Source organism: Myotis yumanensis, unplaced genomic scaffold, assembly GCF_028538775.1.
Source record: "Myotis yumanensis isolate MYYU_CA2020_CCGP unplaced genomic scaffold, mMyoYum1.0.hap1 SCAF_11, whole genome shotgun sequence".
NCBI lineage: Eukaryota > Metazoa > Chordata > Mammalia > Chiroptera > Vespertilionidae > Myotis > Myotis yumanensis.
In genome coordinates this window covers 19,167,028-19,192,847 of record NW_027223762.1, presented here as the reverse complement: position 1 = coordinate 19,192,847, position 25,820 = coordinate 19,167,028, and the positions used below count along the sequence as shown (strand labels likewise).

General features: G+C 36.9%; 1 protein-coding gene across 2 annotated transcripts in view; it reads left to right on the top strand.

Moving 5' to 3' along the window:
* Positions 1–21,818, top strand: part of SOS1 (SOS Ras/Rac guanine nucleotide exchange factor 1) — a 105,558-nt gene extending 83,740 nt beyond the window's left edge. Inside the window, exons 16-23 of one of the 2 annotated variants that reach the window (XM_070429055.1) lie at positions 2,222–2,384; positions 2,896–3,013; positions 7,669–7,841; positions 8,052–8,168; positions 10,296–10,560; positions 17,374–17,418; positions 19,123–19,241; positions 20,272–21,818. In XM_070429055.1, the coding sequence (XP_070285156.1) occupies positions 2,222–2,384; positions 2,896–3,013; positions 7,669–7,841; positions 8,052–8,168; positions 10,296–10,560; positions 17,374–17,418; positions 19,123–19,241; positions 20,272–20,763 (1,492 nt within the window). In that variant the 3' untranslated portion in view covers positions 20,764–21,818. The remainder of the gene's footprint in view (positions 1–2,221; positions 2,385–2,895; positions 3,014–7,668; positions 7,842–8,051; positions 8,169–10,295; positions 10,561–17,373; positions 17,419–19,122; positions 19,242–20,271) is intronic. The other variant, XM_070429056.1, reaches the window with a different exon arrangement.
* The last annotated feature ends 4,002 nt before the right edge of the window (positions 21,819–25,820 follow it).

The following is a 25,820-nucleotide window of genomic DNA, read 5'->3' as shown; positions in this document are numbered from 1 at the left end:
TGATTGGTTTATTTCACTTAGCATAATGTTCTCAGTGTTTATCCATTTTGTTGCATACTGCAGGATTCCCTTCTGACTCATATTCTGTTGTATGTATATACCACATTTTCTTTATCCATTCATCCATAGATGGACATTTAGGTTGTTTCCATATCTTAGCTATTCTGAATAGCATTGCAATGAACATAAGAGTGTTAATATAGCTTCAAGATCCTGATTTCAATACTTTTGGATAAATTCCCAGAAGTAGGATTGCTGAATCATATGGTAGTTCTATTTTTAATGTTTTGAGGAACCTCCATACTGTTTTTCCTGCCTACACCATTTGCATTCCCACCATTAACAGTGTACAAGCGTTCCAATATCTACCTTTTCAGTGTGAAAGATTCTTGTTCATTTGCCACAGTGGTTCTTAGCCATGGATGTGCATTAGAATTGGGGTCACCTATGAATAAATCACTCCAGACTTACCTGGTTTTTACAAAAGCTGCACAGATGATCTGTTTGTATGCCTAGTTAATATCAACTGAAATAGTTAAATGAAAGATGTAAATACATTATACTTATAACATTTTTAAATGTCTAACTAGCTACCCAAAATCTATAATAATAAAAGCGTAATATGCTAATTAGACCAGACAGCCGAACGACCTTCTGGATGTCCTTCCGGACGACCTTCCTGATGAAGCTGGGGCTGTGAGGGCCGAGCCACTTGCACAAATTGTATGCATCGGGCCTCTAGTATGATATATTTGTAGAGATCTAACTAATGTTTTTAAAAAATATATATTTTCTTATTGATTTCAGAGAGGGAAGGAGAGGGAGAGATAGAAACATTAGTGGTGAGAGAGAAATATTGATCAGCTGCCTCCTGCACACCCCCTACTGGGGATTGAGCCCACAACCTGGGCATGTACTCGACCAGAAATTGAACCATGACCTCCTGGTTCATAGGTCAATGCTCAACCACTGAGCAACACTGGCTGGGCTAGCTAATGCTTTAAACACATACATGTGTTGTGTTTAATTTGATAATAAGGCAAATTGTGATAGTTTTGCAATGGTTTTTTTTTTCTTAGTGTCAGACCAGCCTCATCAGAGTATAATGTAATCTGAAATTTTACATTTTAAAAAATGTTTAACTTTGATTTATATTTATTTTCCCCATTTATGTGTTCTGTTTTTTCTTGGATTATAAGGTGTTTAATATTACATTATTGAAAACCAAGTTTAAAATGTCTTTTTCTTTACTGATAAATAATTAGTAAATCTCTCAAATATTAGAAATGGAGAGTAAATGTTCACTGAGGAATTTATGTTCACTTCCTTTTAGATATTTACCAGAATATATATACACTTTCCAATGATTTTTGATATTTAAGTGCTTTTATTTTCATTGACTTTTTCCCCATGTAATTTTTAAAATTTTACTTTTTTGTTGTTGTTAATCCTCATCTGAATATATTTTTCCATTGATTTTTTTTTTTTTTTTTAGAGAGAGAGAGAGAGCGAGAGGAAGGGAAGGGGAGTGATGGAGAGAGAGAAACATTGATGTGAAAGAGACACATCAATTGGTTGCCTCCCACGAGTGCTTTGACTTGGGTGGGGAGCATGCCTGCAACTGAAGTACATGCCTTTGATAGGAATTGAACCTACAACCCTGGGCCGACTCTCTAACTACTGAGCCAAACAAGCGAGGGCAGACATTTTTATTCTTGATTGTGGTAAAATACTTCCACTGACTTTTTACATTATAATGCTTATGTAAAGAGCTGTTCCTAGAAATGTAGCTAATTACTTCTGATATCAAAGGAAGAAATTAATCACTAAAATCTTGCAATTAGATGAAGAATAGGAAGCACAGAATTCTTGCACTCTAGAATAAATTCCCCTGGCACACACCCACATCCTTTAAACCAGCATGTTAGACTCATCAGTTAATTCTAATGCTGAGAGAGGATGCACCAAAGACGTAGGAAAATGATTGACTGGTTGATGGTATCAGTCTGGAAGAGAGTAAAGAGCAGCATGCCTGCCTATCAAGTCACTGCTTTATCTGCCAGTCTCCTACTATTCAACTATCATTCTGAATATATAATCTCTACAGTTACACTGATAGCCTCTCCATACTCCACATTATATTACTTACTAAATTCTTTAACCCATATCTTTGTTGGGAAAATTCCACATTTTTAAATTAATTTCTGTCTTTGATTCCCAGATGTATTGTAGAAACTGAAAACTTAGAAGAAAGAGTAGCTGTGGTGAGTCGAATAATTGAGATTCTGCAAGTCTTTCAAGAGCTGAACAACTTCAATGGTGTCCTTGAGGTTGTCAGTGCTATGAACTCATCACCTGTTTACAGGCTAGACCACACATTTGAGGTAGGTTTGCATAGGTGTTTTATTTTAATGAACTTACTGCATTTCCTGTTTTACGAATCAGGATTTTAACAATTACGATCTTTAATTTTTAAGTGCCTCACCTGTCTTTCATAACAGTTTAAAAGATGGAATTATCTAAACTTTGAATTGACTTGCTTGTTCTTTTTAAATTAGGCGTTCTCATTAAAATGCATTCACAGTTAGAAGAAAATGCTTTCAGCACTTAATTTGTAATGTAATGTACAATTATGCTCACATAATTGTGTGAGGATGGTGAGAGAAATCAGATTTCACACACACATACACACACACACACACACACACACACACACACACGTCTTTAAGTTTGCACAAGGGCCAATGAAGATAGTCTCTTTGAGCCAGTATTAATACTCTTGAAATCAAGCTGATACAGTTGTGTTTGAGCTTTACTCTTAGCCTGGAATATTTTGGAAAAACCTTTGATTCCTTTTGTAAACTTATGCTCCCTAAATATTTTTTTTTATTGTAGCAAATACCAAGTCGCCAAAAGAAAATTTTGGAAGAAGCTCATGAATTAAGTGAAGATCATTATAAGAAATATTTGGCAAAACTCAGGTCTATTAATCCACCATGTGTGCCTTTCTTTGGTGAGCATTTCTTCTTGAATTTTTATTGCATTTCTGGATAAAACAAGACACTTATTTCATTAAATGACTGAGTTTACATGTGTAAATATATCAGCAGAAAATACTTATTTAACAAATACAGTGTGTCCCAAAAAAATATATACACACTTTAATAGCTGATAGCTCAATTTTGAAAATGAAATGTATTTTAATAAACACTGCCTTTATAATTATTCAAAGTGTGTATATACATTTTTTGGGGACACCCTATATTTAGCACCTGAATCACCTTAGAATTGTTCTGTATTAGAACTTTTTAAGATCAAGCCTAATATATACATTCCCCTTTTTATTTCCTTCTTGGGCAGCCATTTGATACAGTGCTGTCTTTCACACGGGTTTCTCTTCTCTGCCTGGAATGTGTTCTGATGATTCTCCCTCTGAATGCTTACAACAGTTATGATCTCTATTATGTGTCTGGTGTTTAGTCTTTTTAGCATGTGGTATATTTTCTCCTAGCCATTTCCTCATCTATATCTATATATTTTATATATCTCCAAAAAGATAAAATCTTAAACTTCATTACTCTCTCTGATTTTTTTTATCATATATTATTTTTTTATCATTAGTTATTTGTTTTCCTGAGGATTTTGCCCTCCTAAATTGTTGATAAAACTATTGAGTTCATTTATTTTCCCTTTCTGGTAAAACATTAAAATTTATACATATGTGTTGACTATAGTGCCAGTTCATACAAGGGAATCTGAGGAAGGATCTGGGTAGGTCTGATGTTCATTTCATTCAATCTGTCAACAAATATTTTTTGATTACTTACTAAGTGTCCGGAACTGTGTCCAGGTGCTTAGGAAAAGTGAAAAATGCATAGTACTTACTGGGCTCAAAGTCATGCTACTCATGATACCCTCCAGCCTCTGGTATACAGAAGTGAAAAGAAACCTCAGGTCCTGTTCACTGGACTCATGATTTGGCCCCTGCTATCCCAGTACCTGATTGGTGGGCATTTATTCACACAAAACTGAACTCTCCAAAGTACTCTCTTTCAGATGAAATAACTATTCTTCATAACATGTCCTGTGTTATGAAGACATGACATTTCAGATGTGTATTGAGAGTATAACTCATTGTGTATGATTTAGTGAGTGAAGACAGATATGTGTAGGTAGTTGAGAGATACAGACAGCCTACCTGCCAACCTTTCTACCCATTTCTGCTTGTCTTCCTGATTGTTGAGCCTCTGCTTTTTTAAGGCAGTTTATCTGAACTATTTGTGTTCGATTCTGCTGCACTAGGAAGAGGTTTGCTATTCCAAACTGAATGTTATCATCCCTGAAGTTAGGCCACTTTTAATGGTTCTGACCCACTAGGTAGAACCATATGTTATTGCTGCTTCTTCCTTCCATCTAGTTTTAATTCTGTCTCACTTATACTCCTTCCAGATTCTTATCCTTAATCCTGTATACTGTTTTTCTCCTGTATGGGAGGGTCAGGGGTAGTATCTAAGACTCTTACTTCCTCTTCCTCTTACCAGAATTGTTATTCAGGTCTTTTGCTGGCACTACACCATTTAAAGAATAAAAGTAAGTAAGTAAATAAATAAATAAGAATAAAAGTCAGGCTATTTCTCCTTCCAAGGCTATGGCATACTATGGTCTATATCTAAATTTTTCTCCATACACTAAAATGTTTTACTCATAGGTAGAAAATATATATGCTAACATTTATTCTAAGGTAAAAGAATGTTGATTCCTCCCTCAACCAAATCTCACCTCTCTGCACCATCATCCAAGCCCGTAGCACTGGCTTTGCTCTTTCCTTTTCCACAGTTCTAATTCTGTGTCCTCTGTCTGTTTCTTGTCTGCTTGCGTCATCTCCACTCTTGCTTTCCTACCATTTTGGAATTGACTCAATGTCTCTTGCATCCTTTCATGCACTCAGAAACATTTGTTGGATGCTTCCATGTGATTTGTCAAGCCCTGGGCTGGGTGTTAGACTAGAGAGGCAAATAAAAATAGCCTTACTCTCGATAAGCCCCCTTGAAAGAGCAGAAAAATAAATTGCAGTACCATGTAGTAGGTATAATACTGTATTGTAGAGCTGTATAAATCAAAGTTTGAACAAAGTGTTATGGAAACCTAGAACTTTGAGCAACTATTCTTTCCTGCAAGGCTAGAAAAGTCATGAGCAAAAAGGTGAAACCTCACCCTTCTTCATTATTTATGTCATAATGCTCTGTTCTTCTCTCCCTAAAACAACTGTCTCCACAGGGGATATAAAATGTTCTATTGAAAAAATTAAGCTTTAACAGTATATTCTATATTTTTATTCAAAAATTATATTTATATATATATTTTGAGGATGCATGCTTAAACATTTTTTACTGATGTAGTAAACAATCAACAAAGTTTGGACACCACCTCTTTTGTCATTTGTTCTCTTTTAACTGGCCATTAATTTGTTAGAAAATAATTTCCAAATTTCATCCTGAGCTCTATCAAAATGCCACTTGTAAGCATTTTTGCAACTTCATTCAAATATACTTTTGACACTTACAACATCTCATAACTTATTATCTCCCATGTTTCCAGTCAGTCATTACACCACCACCCATTCAGTCATTCAACCACATAACTGGATACTTTCTGAAATCAAACATGCATTGATGTCTATAATGTTTCATTATTGCTGACTATTTACTATTGATTTCAAGTCGTTTAAGCTTTTCAAGAATGTGGCCAAAAATTTCAGTATTGAAAAGTATGCTTGTACCACAAAAGCATTTAGAACTGCTAATACATGATTAGAACAGAAGTGCCTGTTATTTTGTTTGTTCTCCTCATCCAATGCAAAGCCTGAAGTGACAGAGAAGGAGTTAGAATTCCTAATCCCTTGCCTATGTCTGCTGTCATATACTGCCACTCTTTCTTCTCCCCACACATCAGATCCCTGTGGTCTAGCCATACAATAATATGCCATCTTTGAGTATACCTTCCAAGCTTCATCACAAACCAGTGCCATTGTACACATTGCTGCTTTGCTTAAAATGCCCTTACATTTTGTTCTACTTATTAAATTTCTATTCATGTTTTGAGATTTATTTTAAGCCTCACCTCATCTGTGATGCTTTTTCTACTTCTACTAGCTCAAGGCAGAGTTAGGTACACCTCCTTTCTGCTCTCATGGCATCTAATGCATTACTATTAATATAGCACTTATCAGATTGTACTGTAGGAGCCCACATTCAAAACTCTGAATTCCTTGAGGTCATGGACCGTGTCTTGTTCATCTTTAGATCTGCAGTACCTAATGCAGTGCTTGGCATACAGCAGAGACTCAGTACATGTATACTGAGTGAATGAATTCAGATATTCACACTCTTTTTTCCCCAGCAAAGCATCACAGTCAGTACTTTAGGGGAAAAGGCAGAAGCATAAGGGAATAGGTCAGTAGCATCAATAGCTTCAGCAATAACAACCATAGCTAATTAAGCATTTATTTTTGTTAGGCCCTATTCTAAGCCTTATATATGCATTTATTTCTCACAATAACCCTGTTATCCTCACTTTATAGATTTAAAAAAAAAACACAAGGCACAGAGAAGCTAATTAACTTGCACAGGATCACACAGTAGAAAGCAGCAGAGTTGGCTCCAGAACCTTTATGGTAGAGCCAGAGAGGAACTAAAGTGCTCCTGCAACAGAGAGCTGTGTATAGAACTAAAGTGCCTGTTATTTTGTTCATTCTCCTTATCCAGTTCACAGCCTGCAGTGATGAGGAGAAGGAGCTCAACTATTAGCTTGTCACTAATTCTAGAAATATTGAAGACCAGAATGTACATAAATTATATGTGGGGCCTTGACTTACGAGTTTAATTCGTTCCGTGACGGAGCTCGTAACTCAAATTACTTGTATGTCAAATCTTAAAGTGAACGAGTGAGACACGTGATGCTGGGCTGATGTGGCGTTCACTGTGACGTTCGCTGCACCAACTAGCGGTGGGGTATCTGAAGCTGGCTCGTAACCCGAAGTTTAGCTCGCAACTCAAAGCAAAAAATCGGCTGAGAGACGGCTCCTATCTCGAAAAACTCGTTAGTCTGGACACTCGTAAGTCAAGGCCCCACTGTACTCCTGTGCTTGATAGGCTTGCAGATCCTTCCACATGTCCATGCGTGAATCGATCCAAATACTAGTAATACTCCCTCTGAATTACAAACCCTAACAACCTCTGGTGAGGCCTCACGAGCTGAGTAAGCAAAAAATACGATTCTCTGAACTTAACATTTTTCCCTTTTTGTGTGTTATTAGTGATGGGTTATTCTTAAAGTTCCTTTTATAAAACCATGATATATCAAATAATATGTGGTTTGGCAGGTATGGAAAATTGGTTATTCCTACTGAAAAATGTATTGATTTTCTTAAATTTGGTTTCTTTTTTCCTTGGGTAGTTATAAAACTTCATTTTGTCACAGAAGAATTTGATACTCATAAAAATCTTCTCTTAATATTTACTTAGCTTGTTCTTCATAGAATGGAAATCTGTGCCTTGACTCATTGATTTTGGTGATTGAGGTGGTATAGTGTAAAATCACTACACTTACTAAGAAAGAAAGAAAACTAGTGTTCTCCTTTTTTATCCTTAATTTCATTATATCTTTTAGGAATTTATCTAACTAATATCTTGAAAACAGAAGAAGGCAACCCTGAGGTCCTAAAAAGGCATGGAAAAGAGCTTATAAACTTTAGCAAAAGGAGGAAAGTAGCAGAAATAACAGGAGAGATCCAGCAGTACCAAAATCAGCCTTATTGTTTACGAGTAGAATCAGATATCAAAGTAAGTTGAATTATTTGAGGATATATTTTTCTGATTAAGTTTATTAACTGCCTGATGAAAGGCAGGTTTATTTTATAGAGGCAAAAAAGGAAAATAAAACAAATAATTCAAATTTTCTTATGTTAAATGTTTTCTTAAATTATTTTCATGAATTTGAAACTCAATTTAAAATATTTAATGTTAATAATTGTTTCTTTGCATTTATTTTAGAGGTTCTTTGAAAACTTGAATCCAATGGGAAATAGTATGGAAAAAGAATTTACAGATTATCTTTTCAACAAATCCCTAGAAATAGAACCACGAAACCCTAAGCCTCTCCCAAGATTTGTAAGCATTCATGTATTTATATTTCTTTTACATTTATATATTTTTTCAGTTGTCATCTATATTTGGTGATGCCATCACTACCATGTATGTTATACAGATTAATTTTCTATAAAGGAGTTCGGGATGAGATGCTTATGTAATGGATAAAAGTAATGAATAAGTGCCTAATAAATATGCTCAGGAATATCCCACTTGGTTCAAAATAAATGAGAATTAGTATTAATCTGAATAAATCCTGATAATGATAGATGAAGAAATTAGGCAAATATGAAAGTTTTTATTTTTTTAAATAAAAAAAAATTATTCAAGATTTAAAGAAAAAAATTTTTTAAAGAATAGTTTATTGATTTTTAGAGAGAAAGGAAGGGAGAGGTAGAGAGAAACATGGATGTGAGAGTGAAACATAGTTAGGCACAATCCCTCAGTGCCCAACAAACTTAGCCACACTGGCTAGGGCTCAAGATTTTTTTTAAGAGCAGGAAAATTGATTAATTTATATTAATTCACTTACAATAAATAAATGTACTTACAACTTTTAAAAGTAACTCATAAGGTGTGGCTAAAGATAATTTTGTGGTGAAAATAAAGTTTCCATTGTTTTTAATTACTTATCAGTGCCTGGCCAAATTAATGTACCATCTCATTGATCTGAATGTAATTTCTCTCATATTCAGAAAGTCAAGAATCACAAAGTAAACGTAAATTGCTTCTAAGTAACCAATATAAATCTCAAAATGTCTGTGAATTAAAATTTATGTAATTACCTCACATGAATATATCTCAAGGCCTAACGCAGTATTTTTAAAAGGCGGATTAACCACAGCAAATGGGAAATAGTTAAATAGTCTGCTCCAATTAGGCATGCTGATATCACTGAGAAATGATCACTCTATGAAAGCTCCATAAAACTAACATAAATACAAATGAAAACTCAGGCAGTTTAATGCATTTGAAAATAGTTCAAGTGATCCTGATGGCATCACTGCATTACAGCATAGAAAGGTATCATCCTATATAATAAAAAGGTAATGTGAAAATTAACCCTCACACCCTCACAAGATGGCTCCTACAACCAGTCCGGCAGGGGTGTTAGTGAGGGACGACCAAACGACTGAACTGCAAGCTGCGTGGGGTGACCAGGCCGGCAGGGGGGGTAGTTGGGGGCGACCAGGCCAGCAGAGGGGGGCAGTTGGAGGCAATCAGGCCGGCAGGGGGGGCAGTTAGGGGTGACCAGGCAGGTGAGCGATTAGGAGCCAGCAGTCCAGGATTGTGAGAGGGATGTCCGACTGCCAGTTTAGTTGGACCTCCTAAACCAGCAGTCAGACATCCCCCGAGGGGTCCCGGATTGGAGAGGGTGCAGGCTGGGCTGAGGGGACCCGCCCCCTCCATGCACGAATTTCATGCAGTGGGCCTCTAGTCTATATATATAAAAGCCTAAGTGACCGGCCGACCGGTAGCTATGATGCGCACTGACCACCAAGGGGCAGACGCTCAATTTAGGAGCAGAAACCACAGGCATGGAAACATGGAACAAACTGATGAATCTCAGAGGGAAGGGTGGAGAGGGGAGGGTGGGAAGAGATTGACCAAAGATCTTATATACATACTAGAGGCTCAGTGCATAGATTCATGCACCAGTGGGGGTCCCTCTGCCTGGCCTGCACCCTCTTGCAATCTGGGACCCCTCAGGGATGTCAGAAAGCCAGTTTTGGCCCGATTCCCGCAGTGCACGAATCTGTGCACCAGGCCTCTAGTAGTTCATAATAATGATCCTGGCTTTTCCAGGAAGGTTAAATCAGTTCAACATGGTCTGTTTAAAAAGTGAGAGAAATATACAGCATATCTTAGAAAGATTTCCATCTAAAAATATTAAAATAACAAATACTCTGGTATTTATAGGACTAAGACTCAATTATTTAAAGAAATTAATTCCCTAGTAATTTAGATAACCAAAGCTTTATGGAAATGGGATATTAAACAAATTCTAAACTCATTGTGTAAATTCTTTATTGATGGTATATGGTTTTCCTAGATATTAATTGAATTTTACCAGACATATAGAAAAAGCTTCCTTTCTATTATGGTGTTGTAAGTATTATGGGTTTTGTTTGTTTTTTATGTCTACAGCCAAAAAAATATAACTATCCCCTAAAATCTCCTGGTGTTCGTCCATCAAACCCAAGACCAGGTACCATGAGACATCCCACACCTCTGCAGCAGGAGCCAAGAAAAATTAGTTATAGTAGGATCCCTGAAAGTGAAACAGAAAGTACAGCATCTGCACCAAATTCTCCAAGAACACCGTTAACACCTCCTCCTGCTTCTGGTGCCTCTAGTACCACAGATGTTTGCAGCGTATTTGATTCTGATCATTCAAGCCCTTTTCACTCAAGTAGGTGCTAAAATTTTAAGTGCTTTAAAGTAATTGTTAGTATTATATGTGCTAGAGGTAAAAAAGGATCTGTATAATTTTTTTTATTTTTTGTAAATTTGTAGACAAATCGAATGCCATTTCAAAAGAGATTATAAAAATAGAAAACAAATTCTAAACTCCAGCAATCTATAATTGTTAAAAAATTGGTTGGAACAGTCCTCCTTAAATTTATTATATTTTACCAAAAGACCTGGTGATGAAATTGCTAATTTCAACTTCATTTGAGCATTTGTTTTCTGTCAGTGAACTTAAAATGCGTATGTCCTATCCAGAGGAAACAAAGCTAATGCTTAAAACCTGCAAGGAATGTTAGTCCCGGGCTTTAAAAGCTGTCTCCAAAATTATTATATTTGAATACTACTCATTCCCTTCCCACCAGACTTTGTAGTTTTTAATTTCACAGTGTATCAAATTCAAGCTCCTACTTAACCTTTCTCAGTCTATACCAGTGGTTCTCAACCTTGGCTGCACATTAGAATCACCTGGGAATCTTTTTCAAATCCTGATTTCTGGGCCTCATCCTCCGGAAATTCTTTTTCTTTGTTACTAATGTTGTGGCCCCACCCCATAACAAAGAAACAGAATTTCCAGAGGATGAGGCCCAGAAATCAGGGTTTTAAAAAGATTCCCAGGTGATTCTAATGTGCAGCCAAGGTTGAGAACCACTGCTTTAGGGAGCTACCTTTTATATATAGATCCCCCTACTCCTATTAATTATTTAATAAGTTTCAGACTTTTAAAGCTCTAAAAACACACAACCTTTTTTCACTTGTTCATTATTAAATCAACACTTGAATCAAATCACCTTTAACCTCCACAACCACTTCCATATGTTCCTCCCATTGGCTGATTAGCTCATTGTGCAGATCCAGTTCTACCCTACTATTTGACGGAATAAAACCAATAGTCAGAGGCAGGGGGAGGAGGTTGAGAAGCACTGACCCAGCAGTTAGGAATCTGGTTTGTCATTCCAGTCTGCTAGTGTGCTTTCTGATTTTAGGTAAAATACTTTTACTGAGCCTTCTGGGAATCAAACTGGATTTAAGGTTTCTTCCAACTCAGAGGATCTAACTTTTTAACAAAAATTAACTTAAAATTATTCTTTGGAGGTATATATATTTTTATTTGACCCAGAATTCTATTTATTTATTCCTGTGTTATCCATCCATATATTTGTAGTTACCAGGCAGTTTGTCTTGTCTTTATACCACCTAAAGTGTATTTGTTTTGAGAAGTATTGCTTCTTGGCTTTATTTGGCTACTGAGGATTATGGAGCCATGTTATTCACATAGTAAGCTCTCAGATATTTTTGATATGTTCAAATAAACACCAGGTTAAGAAAATCCCATTAATTTTCCCCAACTCACCAACCACCTAAATTAAGTAATAAAATAAAACCAACTCTATTTGCAGTATACCTGACCTAAAATCATTATTTATTCTGACCCATTTTAACTGTTTGCAGGGCTTTTTCCCTAGGGCAGATGGTTAAGGTCTATATATTATAAAGATTCCCACATAAATAAATTATTGAAATCATATGAAAGCCATTAATTGCAAATTTTACTTCTCTTAGTTTAAGAAGTAGCTAAAAATGGAAAAGATGGAAAAACAAGAGATAAGCACATTACGTTCCCTATTAGTACTAAATCTCTAAATCAGGGGTCCTCAAACTTTTTAAACAGGAGGCCAGTTCACTGTCCCTCAGACCGTTGGAGGGCCGGACTATAGTTTAAAAAAAAAACTATGAACAAATTCCTATGCACACTGCACATATCTTATTTTGAAGTAAAAAAACAAAACGGGAACAAACACAATATTTGTATTTGCATGTGGCCCGTGGGCCATAGTTTGAGGACCCCTGCTCTAAATGGTGAGTCAAATAGGGAAGAGGAATGGTTTGGAATGCAGTGCTTTTGTCATAGGTGACAGGAGAACCATATTAACTTAAATTGCCGGACAAGTGGAGAAACTGTTGTTTCAGGAGTTATGTTTTATAATCGTAGCCTGAGGGTTTTCTCAATTTTTTCCTTTGTGATAAAGATAACCCTATTACTTATTCCCTTTGCTCTCAATAACATTTAAAATAACTGATTTTGAAATAAAATAAACCAGCATAATATAAAACCATCTGTATGCTCAGTTAGTCCCTTACTTAAGATTTATCAGTGGCATATGTGTATTAAAGGTCCTCATCTGCTCGAGACCCCACTTCTGCTCAACAGATCTGCTAGTACTGGGTGTGGAGGGGTTCACCAGAGCACCAACTTGCTACTGTGTCACCATCATAGTGAATACCTACTTCCTTTTGTTTCCCCATGGCCTGGCAGCCAAGAGCTGCTGTGTCTGCCTTCTTATGTCATTGAACATATTCCACTCAATACAAAGTGGCAGAAAGTTCCAGTGCTTAAGTTTTTCAAAAGGCAAAATTTGGCTAGAATTTTGATTAGTTATAATAGTACTTTTTTGCTTCTTACCATTCTTTTCCAAAATAATTTACTTTAAAACCAATAATTAATTTTTTCAGCCAGTATCTGTTATATATCTCACTCCTTGCCAAACACACATCTGAGAGAGAAAAAAAATAATCATAGTACAAAGATAATCATAGTTAAATGCTTAACCATTGTTAAATGTTATGGTTCTCTTTGCGCTATGATTATTTTTCATCTCTCAGTGAGATTGCAAGTTTTACCAGAGAAGATGCTATTGAGTAGTGAAGGCATAAATGCTGTAGAATTTACACAAATATTACAGAATGGGCAAGAATGGCCATGGAAAGCTTTGTGAAGACAGAGAGGAAAGGAAACTGGCCACCTATTTAGTGCTGCTACATACACCCTCCAAATCAGAGCCCTGCTCCGCACCTTGTCCCAGTGAGGTCTACCTCTGGGGTGATGGACAGTGGCTGGGTAAAGGGAAAGACCACCCAGCTCTCTGCTGTTTCTGCTGCTATAACAAAGAGGAGAAGAGGATGAAGTGCTCTTATACCTTCCTGCTGAAGGCTGCCTAGCCATTAAAGCAGTGGTTCTCAACCTGTGGGTTGCGACCACTTTGGGGGCCGAACAACCGTTTCACAGGGGTCGCCTAAGATCATTGGAAAACACATATATAATTACATATTGTTTTTGTGATTAATCACTATGCTTTAATTATGTTCAATTTGTAACAATGAAAATACATCCTGCATATCAGATATTTACATTACAATTCATAACAGTAGCAAAATTACAGTTATGAAGTAGCAACAAAAATAATTTTATGGTTGGGGGTCACCACAACATGAGGAACTGTATTAAAGGGTCGCGGCATTAGGAAGGTTGAGAACCACTGCATTAAAGGGAGCCAAAGGTCTGACCTGATCTTTGTGCTACACATGAGCTCCATCCCTTATCAGGGAAGTTTTGATAAGAAAAGGTGTAGTGCAAGCATTTCATGGAATGCACAGATTTTCTTTATAGAAGATTGTTGGTGATTAGTTTCTAATCTGAAATACATTTGCACTTAATAGGCTTTTGTGAATTTAAGAAGTTATTCTTGTTCATATAATTTTTTTTTTTATAGGAAATGCTTGTTCCTATTTCAAGAATGAGTCATTTATAAATTAGAGAGTATCTTCAACAGTGGTTTCAACCATGGCAGTATACTATAATTCCCTGAGGGTTCTAATGTATAACCAAGATTGGGAACCACTGTTCTATTGTTTGGGATTTGTACTGGACAAATTAATACTATGTTTTAAAATTAATTACATTTCATTCCTAAGTCATTATCAACAAATGTGTTTTGTACCTAGCTGACAAGAATTTTCAGTATCTATTTCTTAATTAGAACATGTATAATTATAAGAGGGTTTTTTAATAGCATTTTCCAGGCAGTGAGACCAAGCAATTAATTTAAAGCAACAAATCAGTAAAGTGCCCCAAATTTACCAAATGCATGGATCTAAGCCTGTGCTGTATATGAATATGATCAAAGCCAAGTCCACGTCTGTGTGCACAAGGGTGTATGCATAGGTGTAATCGTTCTTTCTAGAAGCCTGCAGTTTGTAGCTGACAGGAGCTTTGTGTTTTGTTTTATTTCTATGTTGTTCTAAGTATACTACCATGTTCTTGAGGCTTATCTCCAGGAGGCATAGTTATTTCCTTTCTAAGTGTAAAATACAGAAGCAGGTAAACACTAGAGCTGGATACTCCCTTAACCCCTGTATGTCATAGGTGCCTAATAAGTAGGGAAGAGAATCACTGACAGAGCAACAGCTTCATTTAATATCAAAGTATAAAAATGAATTTTAATCTTCTGAGAGATAACTTAGTAGAATTAGCTGGATTGCTATCCTTTAGTATCCATGGCCTCCAAATAAATATTAGTACAGATGGAAAGGAGATAATGTTTGATTATTTGAAATTGGGGCTTTCTGGGGAATAAGACCATTGTATCTATAGAAGTAATCAAATTAATAGTGTAGCCAGCTGAACCTGAAACGTAAAATTATCCTTGTTCTGACCAAAGAAACTAAAAAGCAATGGTCCAAACTAAACAACTATATTGATTTAAAACCAGTATAGATTAACCTCTTATCTCAGTTTTTTTCTACTTTACTGCTCTTGGGGCCTTGGCTTTTATGATTTTTCAATTCTTTTCTTTAAAGAATTAACATTGCTGAAATTAGAAATTCTAAATTTATCAGTGAGTTGCCTGTATAAAATGTATCTAAGCAACAAATGTTTATTGATTTTTTTTAAAAGTCTTCAAAAATATAGAAGGGAAAAAGTTATATCACTTTCAAGTTTGTTTGGTAATACCGAAAGCTATAGTTATTTTATGATGAGAATATATGCCCCAAGAACATTTTCAAAGGTATCTACACTAATAAAAGAGACAAACATGCAAATTGACCGTGCCTTCGCTACTCCTTAAGCCACGCCCACCAGCCAATCAGAGCAACTGTATGCAAATTAACCCAACCAAGATGGCGGCCGGCAGCCACAGAGCTGGAGTGAGCAGGAGGCTCGGTTGCCCCAGTGATGGAGGAAGCCAAGCTTCCCACCTACCGCGGCTGGCTCTGAGCTCCACTCAAGGCAACAAATTTTCAATTATAGAAGATAAATAAACCCCAGATACCTGCTTTCAGCTGGCCATGGCCATGGAGTTGGAGCGAGCATGAGGCTTGGATTGCCCCTGGCGATGGAGGAAGCCAAGCTTCCCGCCCACCCTGGCCAGCTCTGAGCTCCACTCAAGGCTACAAAGTTTCAATTATAGAAGGTAAATAAATCCCAGAATAAAAAAAAAGAAAAAAAGGAGAGGCTGGGAGCTTCCGTCACCGGGGGGCTTGGCCAGCCTGAAAACGGCCCTCAGCCCCTCACCCAGACTGGCCAGGCACCCCAGTGGGGACCCCCCACCCTAAAGGGGGTGTGGCCAGCCTGCAAACAGCCATCAGCCCTTCACCCAGGCTGGCCAAACCTCCATGGGGTGAGGGTCCCTACTGGGGGGGGCTTGACCAGCCTGCAAACAGCCATCAGCCCCTCACCCAGGCTGGCCAGGCACCCCAGTGGGGACCCTCACCCTGAAGGGGGTGTGACCAGCCTGTAAACAGCCACCAGCCCCTCATCCAGGCTGGCCAGGCACCCCAGGGGGGACCCCCACCCTGAAGGGGGTGTGACCAGCTGCAAACAGCCATCAGCCCCTCACCCAGGCTGGCCAGGCACCCCAGTGGGGACCCCCACCCTGAAGAGGGTGTGACCAGCTGCAAACACCATCAGCCCCTCACCCAGGCTGGCCAGGCACCCCAGCGGAACTCCCACCCTGATCCGGGACACCCTTCAGGGCAAACCAGCCGGCCTCCACCCGTGCACCAGGCTTCTATCCTATATAATAAAAGGGTAATATGCAAATTGACCCTAACAGCAAAACGACTAGGAATGACTGGTCGCTATGACACACACTGACCACCAGGGGGCAGATGCTCAATGCAGGAGCTGTCCCCTGGTGGTCAGTGTGCTCCCACAGGGGGAGCTCTGCTCAGCCACAAGCCTGGCTGATGGCTGCCAGCACAGCGATGGTGGCGGGAGCCTCTCCTGCCTCCTCAGCAGCACTAAGGATGTCCAACTGCAGCTTAGGTCTGCTCCCTGCTGGTAAGTGGACATCCCCTGAGGGCTGCCGGGCTGCCAGAAGGATGTCTGACTGCCAGCTTGGGCCCGATCCCCCAGGGAGCGGGCCTAAGCCAGCAGGTGGACATCTTCCGAGGGGTCCCAGACTGCAAGAGGGCATAGGCCGGGCTGAGGGAGCCCCCCCGAGTGCACAAATTTTTGTGCACCAGGCCTCTAGTATATAATAATATTAGTAAGAAATTCCTTTTTATTTTATAATTTATATATCAGAAATTCATTATTTACTACTTATTTTACAAATTTGAGTTTTCAAAATCTTACATAACATATTTCTGTATGTCCAGCAAATTCTTTGCTCAAATTGGGTTTATACCTATTTTAAGTCTTCCACTAATATAGCATATTTTAGTTTTCTTATGAATGCTTTTAATTTAATTATTGACATCAAGTAGTGAATATAAAAGGAATATTCAAAATTCCCAATATGATATCAATTCAATTTAATTCTTTATTTTCCTCAAAAGTAAGTAGTAATGAGCTTTTACTATTATACCGTTCTTTAAACAAGAATGACAGAAGTAACATTTTTATCCTAAATTTTTACAATTGAGTTGACTATATCAATGAAAAAAAACTACTTTTTCTTGTTTCCTTTCACAGGCAGCGATACCGTCTTTATCCAAGTTACACTGTCCCATGGCCCAAGTTAGTATATTTGGTTTAAGACTCAATTCTCGCTTTGGCTTTAAAAATTAAACCAAGTGTAACCTTTCCTGCTGAAACTCTTTTTGAGTCTGATAGTGTTGGTACACCTTGCTTGCAACATCTTAGAAGTGAGGCCTTCACTTGTGCTATCTTTTGATTATAAATGATTTGCTTAAACTTACAGACTTTTTATGCTTTTATAAAACCTTTTTCTCTTTTAAAAGAACAGTATTATATGGATGGCTTCCACATTTAACCATTTCTCTTTTCCAACTGTAGAGTTTCAATTATTTAATGCTCAACTTGATAAAAAAGCAAGAGCATGCATGCGCATATGGGAATGCTGGCAGCTATGTGCAATTTCTAAACCACAAAACACACTTAGCCTGGCGACAGCACAGATTGCAAATAACTGTTATTTGACTTTAGAAGAACTATCTTATAATTGTAACTACTTAAATTATATGGCCTATTCATCACTGTTAAGCAAAATAAAGTTCCATTGTAGATATTTGCTTTTCATTTTAAAGTAAACTAATAATTTACCAAATTATTCCATCAATTTTAAACTAATAAGCTAATGTCTTTTGCTGTCCTTCATTCAAATGATTTCAAAATATGTACAAGGAATATTAATTATAAGCTAAATAACATAGTCTCATAAGAAAAAAAAAGGTAGGTATCAAAATGTTACTTGGTTGACTAATATCAATACACAAAGTACTCTTTTTAAATTCTATATTGTTATAACATTTAATTGTCAAAATAAAAGCTGTCAGTGCTTAAAGGAAAAAAGAACCTGCCTGTATGATTTTGAATGATTGTTTAAGTATTTTTCATATCTTTTTTATAGTGCTCATAAACTCGCCTAACAACTTAATAAGTGATATCTTTCAAAGTGTAATTACTCACATGCCTATATTATGCCCTTGTCATCAAAATGTCTGTAAGATAGGTTCCAATTAGAAGCTTTACTTACTTTTTTTGTGCCAGTTCATCAACTTATTCTTAAATCAGGTTCAGTAGCTTCTAATGTAATTTCTGTTTTTATTATCAGGGCTGCTTCACTCATCTTGAATAGGTCCATCACAATTAAAACTTGTAGATTAGAGTATGATGAACCTGATTTTTCTTACTCACCAAGGAGAGCCTATGTCTAAGAAAATGAGGAGAGACCGCTCCTGCAGACACTAGATTCTCTCTCTCCCTGGCATCCTTGGAGAGAATTGCTGGGGAGAGTGGTTAAGATCAGAACTAATTCCAAGCACTATCCAGTAAGGGTAGGAGAATTCTATACTAACAAAGTTGGCGGGGGGGTAGGGGGGAGCCCATCACAAAAGCTTAAGAAAAATAATCATTCCAAGGGTTTTTAATAGTTTGCTATCTTTCCCAGAAACTTGACAGACCCAAATTAAAAAATTCCAATTATAAATTAACAGTAGGGATATTATTTTGTTCAAAAAGCAAAATAACAGAATATGTTAGGCAACTTTTTTTTCTGAAAATTCTGCTAAAAATATTTCTGCATGCTTTTATAGCAGTTTGCTTTAATAAAGGAATCCTATCGGGTATTGGTTTATTGAACTGCTTTTGATACTTCTGTACATTTCTTTTAATAAATACAAGCAGTTTCCAGCTAAGCCTTTTCAGGATTAATAGGTGAAATAAAATTGTGACCTTTTTAAAAATTTTAACATTCTACAGGATCTGCTTCAGTATCGTCTATAAGCTTAACCAAGGGCACTGATGAAGTGCCTGTCCCCCCTCCTGTTCCTCCAAGAAGACGACCAGAGTCAGCCCCTGTGGAATCTTCGCCATCTAAGGTAAAGTGGAAAACCTTGTGACCTGGAAACTGGGATCATTACAGTTACATTAGCCTCAATTGCTATGTGTAGTTTAGTTCTTACTGGATTAGAGTACTTGGGCTACATGGAGTTTAAACAAGGATTAAATACAGATTTACTATGTTTACAGTGGGGCCTTGACTTACGAGTTTAATTTGTTCCGAGACCGAGCTCGTTAAGGAGCTCGTTAACTCAAATTACTCTGTCAACTCAATGCAAAAAATCTGCTGAGAGACAGCTGGTATCTCAAAAAACTCGTAAGTCAAGGCCCCACTGTATTTCTTTTATTCTGAAAGTAATTTTTTGGTATATTATCAAAACCTTGTTAATCTAAGTCATAGATACTATCAAGGAAAAAACAAATTTAATCTATAAAGTAAGACTAATATAGTCTCAAGCAGCTCTTAAAAATACAGAGAGAGAGAGAAAGAAGGAAAGAGGTCTGAAGCTTTATATAAAAGCACATTTTAAGTGCTAAATGTTACCTATCTGAACCCTTTTAATAGTGAATCTGACATGCTCTTAAGTGGGATTTTCATGCAGATTCTGAGTTGGAAGAGACCTTAAAGACTCATAACAGCTACTTTTCCACTTAAACTTCTGTCTTTGCCAACTGTTAACTTGATTCATTGGTTCTCAAAGTGTCCAAAGGGCAGAGCACCTGGATAAATCAAGACACTCTTTGTAGAACATGAAATATAAATATAGTAGGGTTAATATTATAAAATTAACAGGTAACTTATGTTAAAAAAGAAAAGATCTTATATTAGACTGATAGGTAAGCAGTAGCAAACAACAAAAATTGAAAAAATTAAAGTAAAACATTGAAAAAAATTTTTTTAATGAATTGGCATACATTCCCATTTAAAACATATGAAGAACTACCTGATCCATACCTAGGGCTCTTCCAATAGCATGTTTGAAAACCCCAACTTAACTTTAAACATGTTCTTGGTACTACATATGTGAAATTACTAATAAATGTTGTTGTTTTTTTCATTTGTCTTAGATTATGTCTAAGCATTTGGACAGCCCCCCAGCAATTCCTCCTAGGCAGCCCACATCAAAAGCCTATTCACCACGATACTCAATATCAGACCGGACCTCCATATCAGATGCTCCTGAAAGCCCTCCCTTATTACCACCACGAGAACCTGTGAGGACACCTGATGTTTTCTCAAGCTCACCACTACATCTCCAACCTCCCCCTTTGGGCAAAAAAAGTGATCACAGCAATGCCTTCTTTCCAAACAGCCCTTCCCCCTTTACACCACCTCCTCCTCAAACACCTTCTCCTCATGGCACGAGGAGACATCTGCCATCACCACCATTGACACAAGAAGTGGACCTTCATTCCATTGCTGGGCCACCTGTTCCTCCACGGCAAAGCACTTCTCAACATATCCCTAAACTCCCTCCAAAAACTTACAAAAGGGAGCACACACACCCATCCATGCACAGAGACGGACCACCACTGTTGGAGAACGCCCATTCTTCCTGAGTTCCCCTGTACTGGATGTACATTTCCCTGTCCCCAAATCCATTGCTGGCAATGGATGCACTGAATGTGCCAGCACTGAGGAGTTAAAATGAGAACTCCAAACACTAACGACTCTACTTCAAGATGCAGTATAAGACAATGAATTTTAACCTAGACGAACATGGAAAGACTGATCTAGAGGAATTGGACAGCTGTTTGCACCTGATACCCAATTAAAGGGACTTTTCCCAGCCAGTGGGTTGGAGCCCTGTTTTTGTGAAGTGATCTTTATCATTAAAGGGATGGAAAAACAGTCTCGTGTCCAGCAGGCCCACATTATGACAGTTTTTATCATTCAAAATATTATGCACTTTTTTAAAAAAAACTTAACAGGGATCTTCATATAACCCTTTGTTTTCTTTTGCTTTTACTTGTCCGACTTTAAAATATTTTCTTTAAAATCATTCAAAGGACTGAGGAAAGGCTGTGGTGCCTGACCTTGTTGGAATCAAGGCCCAGCATGTACTACAGTCCTGTTTACAGATCATTACAGTGAATGATTTGAATGGGTACCAAGGCTTCACCAAAGAGGTACTTTATTTTTTAAGAATAATTATACCAATTTTAAGAGTCTATCCCACCCATCCTCCCGATACAAACAAAACGTGGTGGTGTTGCCTTCAAACGAGAATTTTTGTGTCATTAACATGACAGAAGAACTTACTAAAAAAATGTAACTGTCAAGTATATAATTTACATTTAGGAGACTGTTAATCTATGCTAGGTTGTCATTTTTCCCCCCTTCTCCCACAAAAGTTTACTGGTAATCCACATCATGGCTCGTAGCTGACCCTCTAACCGTACTGTGGAAATGCAGTCACCCAGTGTGAAAAGAAGCACTTAGTACTTGCTGGGCATCACTGACACCATTCATGTTTTACTAATAGTTGAGTAACTATCAGCATATCTAGAATTACCTTGCATTGCCTAAATCATGTGTATATAGTGAATGTTATATAATAAACTTGGCAGGTCTGTTTTAATTTAATTAAATAAAGATACAAATACCTTGTTGACTGGCATATATTAAATTATTATATGGATAAAATGGTTGATTCTTATTTCTTTCAGTTGAAACACACACACAAACACTAAGCATAAAAGCACGCATTGTGGTATGCCTTGGTTTCTAGTTCTGGATGTATGTATTCATCTTAAAGGATGATCTGAAGTTACAGTTTGGCATATAGGATAGTATTTGGTTAGAATAGGATGGGTATCTTTCAAGCAGAACTTTGTAAGTTTTTTAATTTCCTAGGCAACATGTATACAGTTTGTTAAAGTTTATATTAAACATTCTACCTTGCTTGAGGTCTTCGCTCTATCAGAACTATTCTTAAGAGAACATCTGCCTTCATCGTTAAAATCATAATATGGATTATTCATTAAGCCTATGTACTGATCTGAGTCTAACAAATACTGTGACTGAAATGCATGCAACTTGCTGAAGAGAAAAAGTTTTTTTAATCTCCACTATAATGTCTGTGAAATGTGCAGTGTTCCATCCTTAGAGAGTCATCAGTTCATCAGTATCAGCATGTATCTGAATAATGAAGCAACATGTCAGCAATTCTGTTAACCATGCCATTAGAGACATTTTAGAAGTGCTGCATTATGGTGAAAACCCAATACTTTAATAATTTCCTGTGACATGTATTAGAGCATTAAGTGTACATTACAATAGTACAGTATATAGTCCTTTAAGACCAGAATGTTGATTGCATCATCATTAAGCAATCCATCCTAGCATATGCTTATTTGTTAGAGTTGAATCTTTGTTTAATATCTGCACCATTCCTATTATGGTAGGTAGCCTTTTAATAGTCTCCCAAAAATTAATTTCAAATCCACTGTTGTATGCACAGTGTCTGTAAGACCATTCATTCAATAAGTATTTATCTAAGCCTACTTACTAGTGCTGCTAAGATTAATCATAATACACATTCCAGAATCTCCCATGAGTTTTTATTAGACCAGCCTCATTGTCCCTAGGATTTCCCTTTTTATGTCTTATTGATCATTACTCTTTTTAATCACCCCACCCCAACTCCAAATGAGAACCTGAGAAGAGTCACATTGGAGCCCATTCTGTATCTGGCCAGTATGTTCACCTTCAATAAGGGTTTTCAATCTGCCTGATCGTATAAAGAGGGGGAAAAAATCAAGATTTAGCGCTCTATTCATACTTTGCAAAGAGGGAACCATTCTAGAACCGGTGGTTTTAGGAGACCACTGCATTGGCTTTGTGTGCATTGTGGCGAGAGGGATACTTCTTTACTTTGAAATGTGACATCTGGGTAAAAATATTTTCTGCAGTGGTAACTAATTAGAAAAATTCCAATTGGATACCCTTAAATGGTGGTGAGAAAACCATATCCTTGCCTTCACTTTTGCAACATTAACTAGCTGACAAATTTATTGTCTGTAGTAACTAAAATGTACTTAGGGACAAGAAGTGGCTGAGAAGATAAATGCATCACCAAAAAATTCTGCTTTTGAATCCAGGACATTATAAGACAGTCAAGCAGCATGACTTTCAAAACCAGGTTTCAAAATATGGAACATATCTTTTAGAAATAGAAATGTTCTTAGATGTTTCATTATCTTTGGATCACACAATGAAAATGTTCCTAGGTTGAATTTATTTAAGTAGGCTAATAACTAATATAACAGAAAGGGAGCCTTTTCATATATCTAAGCACTTTTAAAAGCAGGAACAGATAAGTACATGTTTCTAAATTTATTCAAAGGTTATTTACTCTTCCCAGTCTTCAATGTATTTTAAGAGTACAAATTACCAGGAAATATACAAACATTAAAAGTTTGTTTAATTAAAGGTTGTTGGGTATCAAAATATGTATTTAGCAAGTTACTGTGCTCTAACAACTCAAGAATGTTTTGCTTTACTGGATCTGAAATTAGCAAAGAGCATGCCACATGAATTATACTACAATCAACAACAGTCTAGTAAACAAGTACTATTTTAGATGGAGGCTAAATTACAGTTCTAAATTCTTAATGTTTTTTCCCACAAATCAAAAATTAAGCAAACCAAAAGTTAGTTGGTATCTATGATCATGCTCTTGTCTTAATTCTCAAGTTTAGCTTACTTTAGTCATGTATTTCATTGTTTGTCTTTTAATGACAGCTTAAATTCAGTTTTAAATGGCTCAACAAAATGAGAAATGGAGGGAGGGGTGTCCCAACTTATTAGTGTACATAATATTGAGAAAAACCTTTTTTTCCCTCCAGATTTAGAATGAAACAAATTTAACCATTTATTTCTTGGTATTCTGCTGCTATGGGTAGATTAACTTGTTCTTTTAACCTATATTGTTTGTTATACAAGTGCAGGTCCTGTTGTGTTGCATATTAATCTTTACCAGTAAGATAAACATCACAAGGCTAGTATCAGTTTGGCTGAAAGACTTATGCAGTAAAACTATAAGGGAAAATGATGACTTAGTTTACTTAATATTTTTCTTTTGAAACATCTCATTACTAGCTTTTAAAGTCATTTCATAATCCTTTATACATGAGCCAATACAATGTTTTGAGCTCTAGTTAAGAAGCATGAGGTCTATATGATAAATCTAAACAACAAAAGCACTTGTAACTTGTTTTGTAAATTTCATGCCTTATTTTCCATTTTTGACACCGTAAAGTGCATTTTTTGTCGACTGTGAGTAAATTTCCCTTTTGCCTTTAATGAAAATAGTGCATTAAGTAGCCGATTGCTGCAAAATTATGAAGCAAGTTAGCTAAAGGTGGATCATATTGGACTACCACTCAAAGAAACAAGATGCATAACGGTGGAAGTCACATGTGTGGCTTTAGGGAGCGCGCACCTGTGCGAGATGCATGCCACTTTCAGTAGCTGCCAAATGTGCCTTTAATTAAGAACATCTCTAATTTTTTTCTTCAGATCAAGTCAGCATTTGGGGGCGGGATCAGGGCAGGGGACTTTGGGGTGCAAATATCTGGTGAAATACCAGAGAAGAAGCCTTTGTTTGTCAAAGTGACATGTATAACTTTAGTTAAAACATGTTTATGTATATATGCGTGTATTTGCCTTTGTTTAGTAGCACAGTATTTGCTAAAATAATTGTCGAAAAATTGCTGTCAGTCTTACTTTAATGTAAAAACAAAGTGTGGTCTATACATCTAATATGGCCTTTGTACCTAACTATGTTCGTAGGTAATCTTTGTACTCTATGTGCAGCAGTATTTGGTTTGCATTTAAAGTGAAAATAATGGCTGTTATTTTTCTGGCATTACTAAGATAAACTGAAAAATAATAAAGAAAAATGCCTTACATAGCCCACAGTGTATTATTTTTGCATGTATTTACTGGTATCTTAGAGGACACTATTTTTAATGTCATTAGTGTCTTTCATTTTAGCTCATACTTGCCACAGAGAAATAGTTTGCTCTTTATCATGGCCTTGCCTTGGGGGTGCTTATTCCTGTTATCACAATATTATAAAAGAAGTTCAGTATTTCCTTCTGCATCAAGCCCTGTGATTGTAGTGAGTGGGAGGCCCTTGAGATGAAAATTAGTACTTTAGTGATCTTGGGTGTCACCTGGATGAAGTTTCAGATGCCTAAGGCATTTGTAGCCCATAAAAGTTCTATGATATCACAGTTCCTCGATCGGCAAGTTTTGCTGAGACCTGCTGGAACACGGCAGCCTGACATTTAGCAGTTCTGTCTAGGCGTGGCATGGAAAGGTACAGTTCACAGTTGCACACTGTAAAGAATTATGCAAATGTGCAGTTATTCATGATGAACTAGACAATGTAAAAACTGATGAACCCTTAGAGATCCAATATCCTTATTTAAAAATTGAAGCAAGGGAGGCCTGGAGCTGAGATGATTTAGCCAACATCAAGTGGCAGTTAATGACTGAGACCACCGACTCAACTTTGATTCCTAGTATTTGGAGGAATGCTTTCAGAAACAGCTAAAATTTATTAGTGGTCCTGTGCCCCGCCCCCAGTTTAAAGACCAAATTTCAC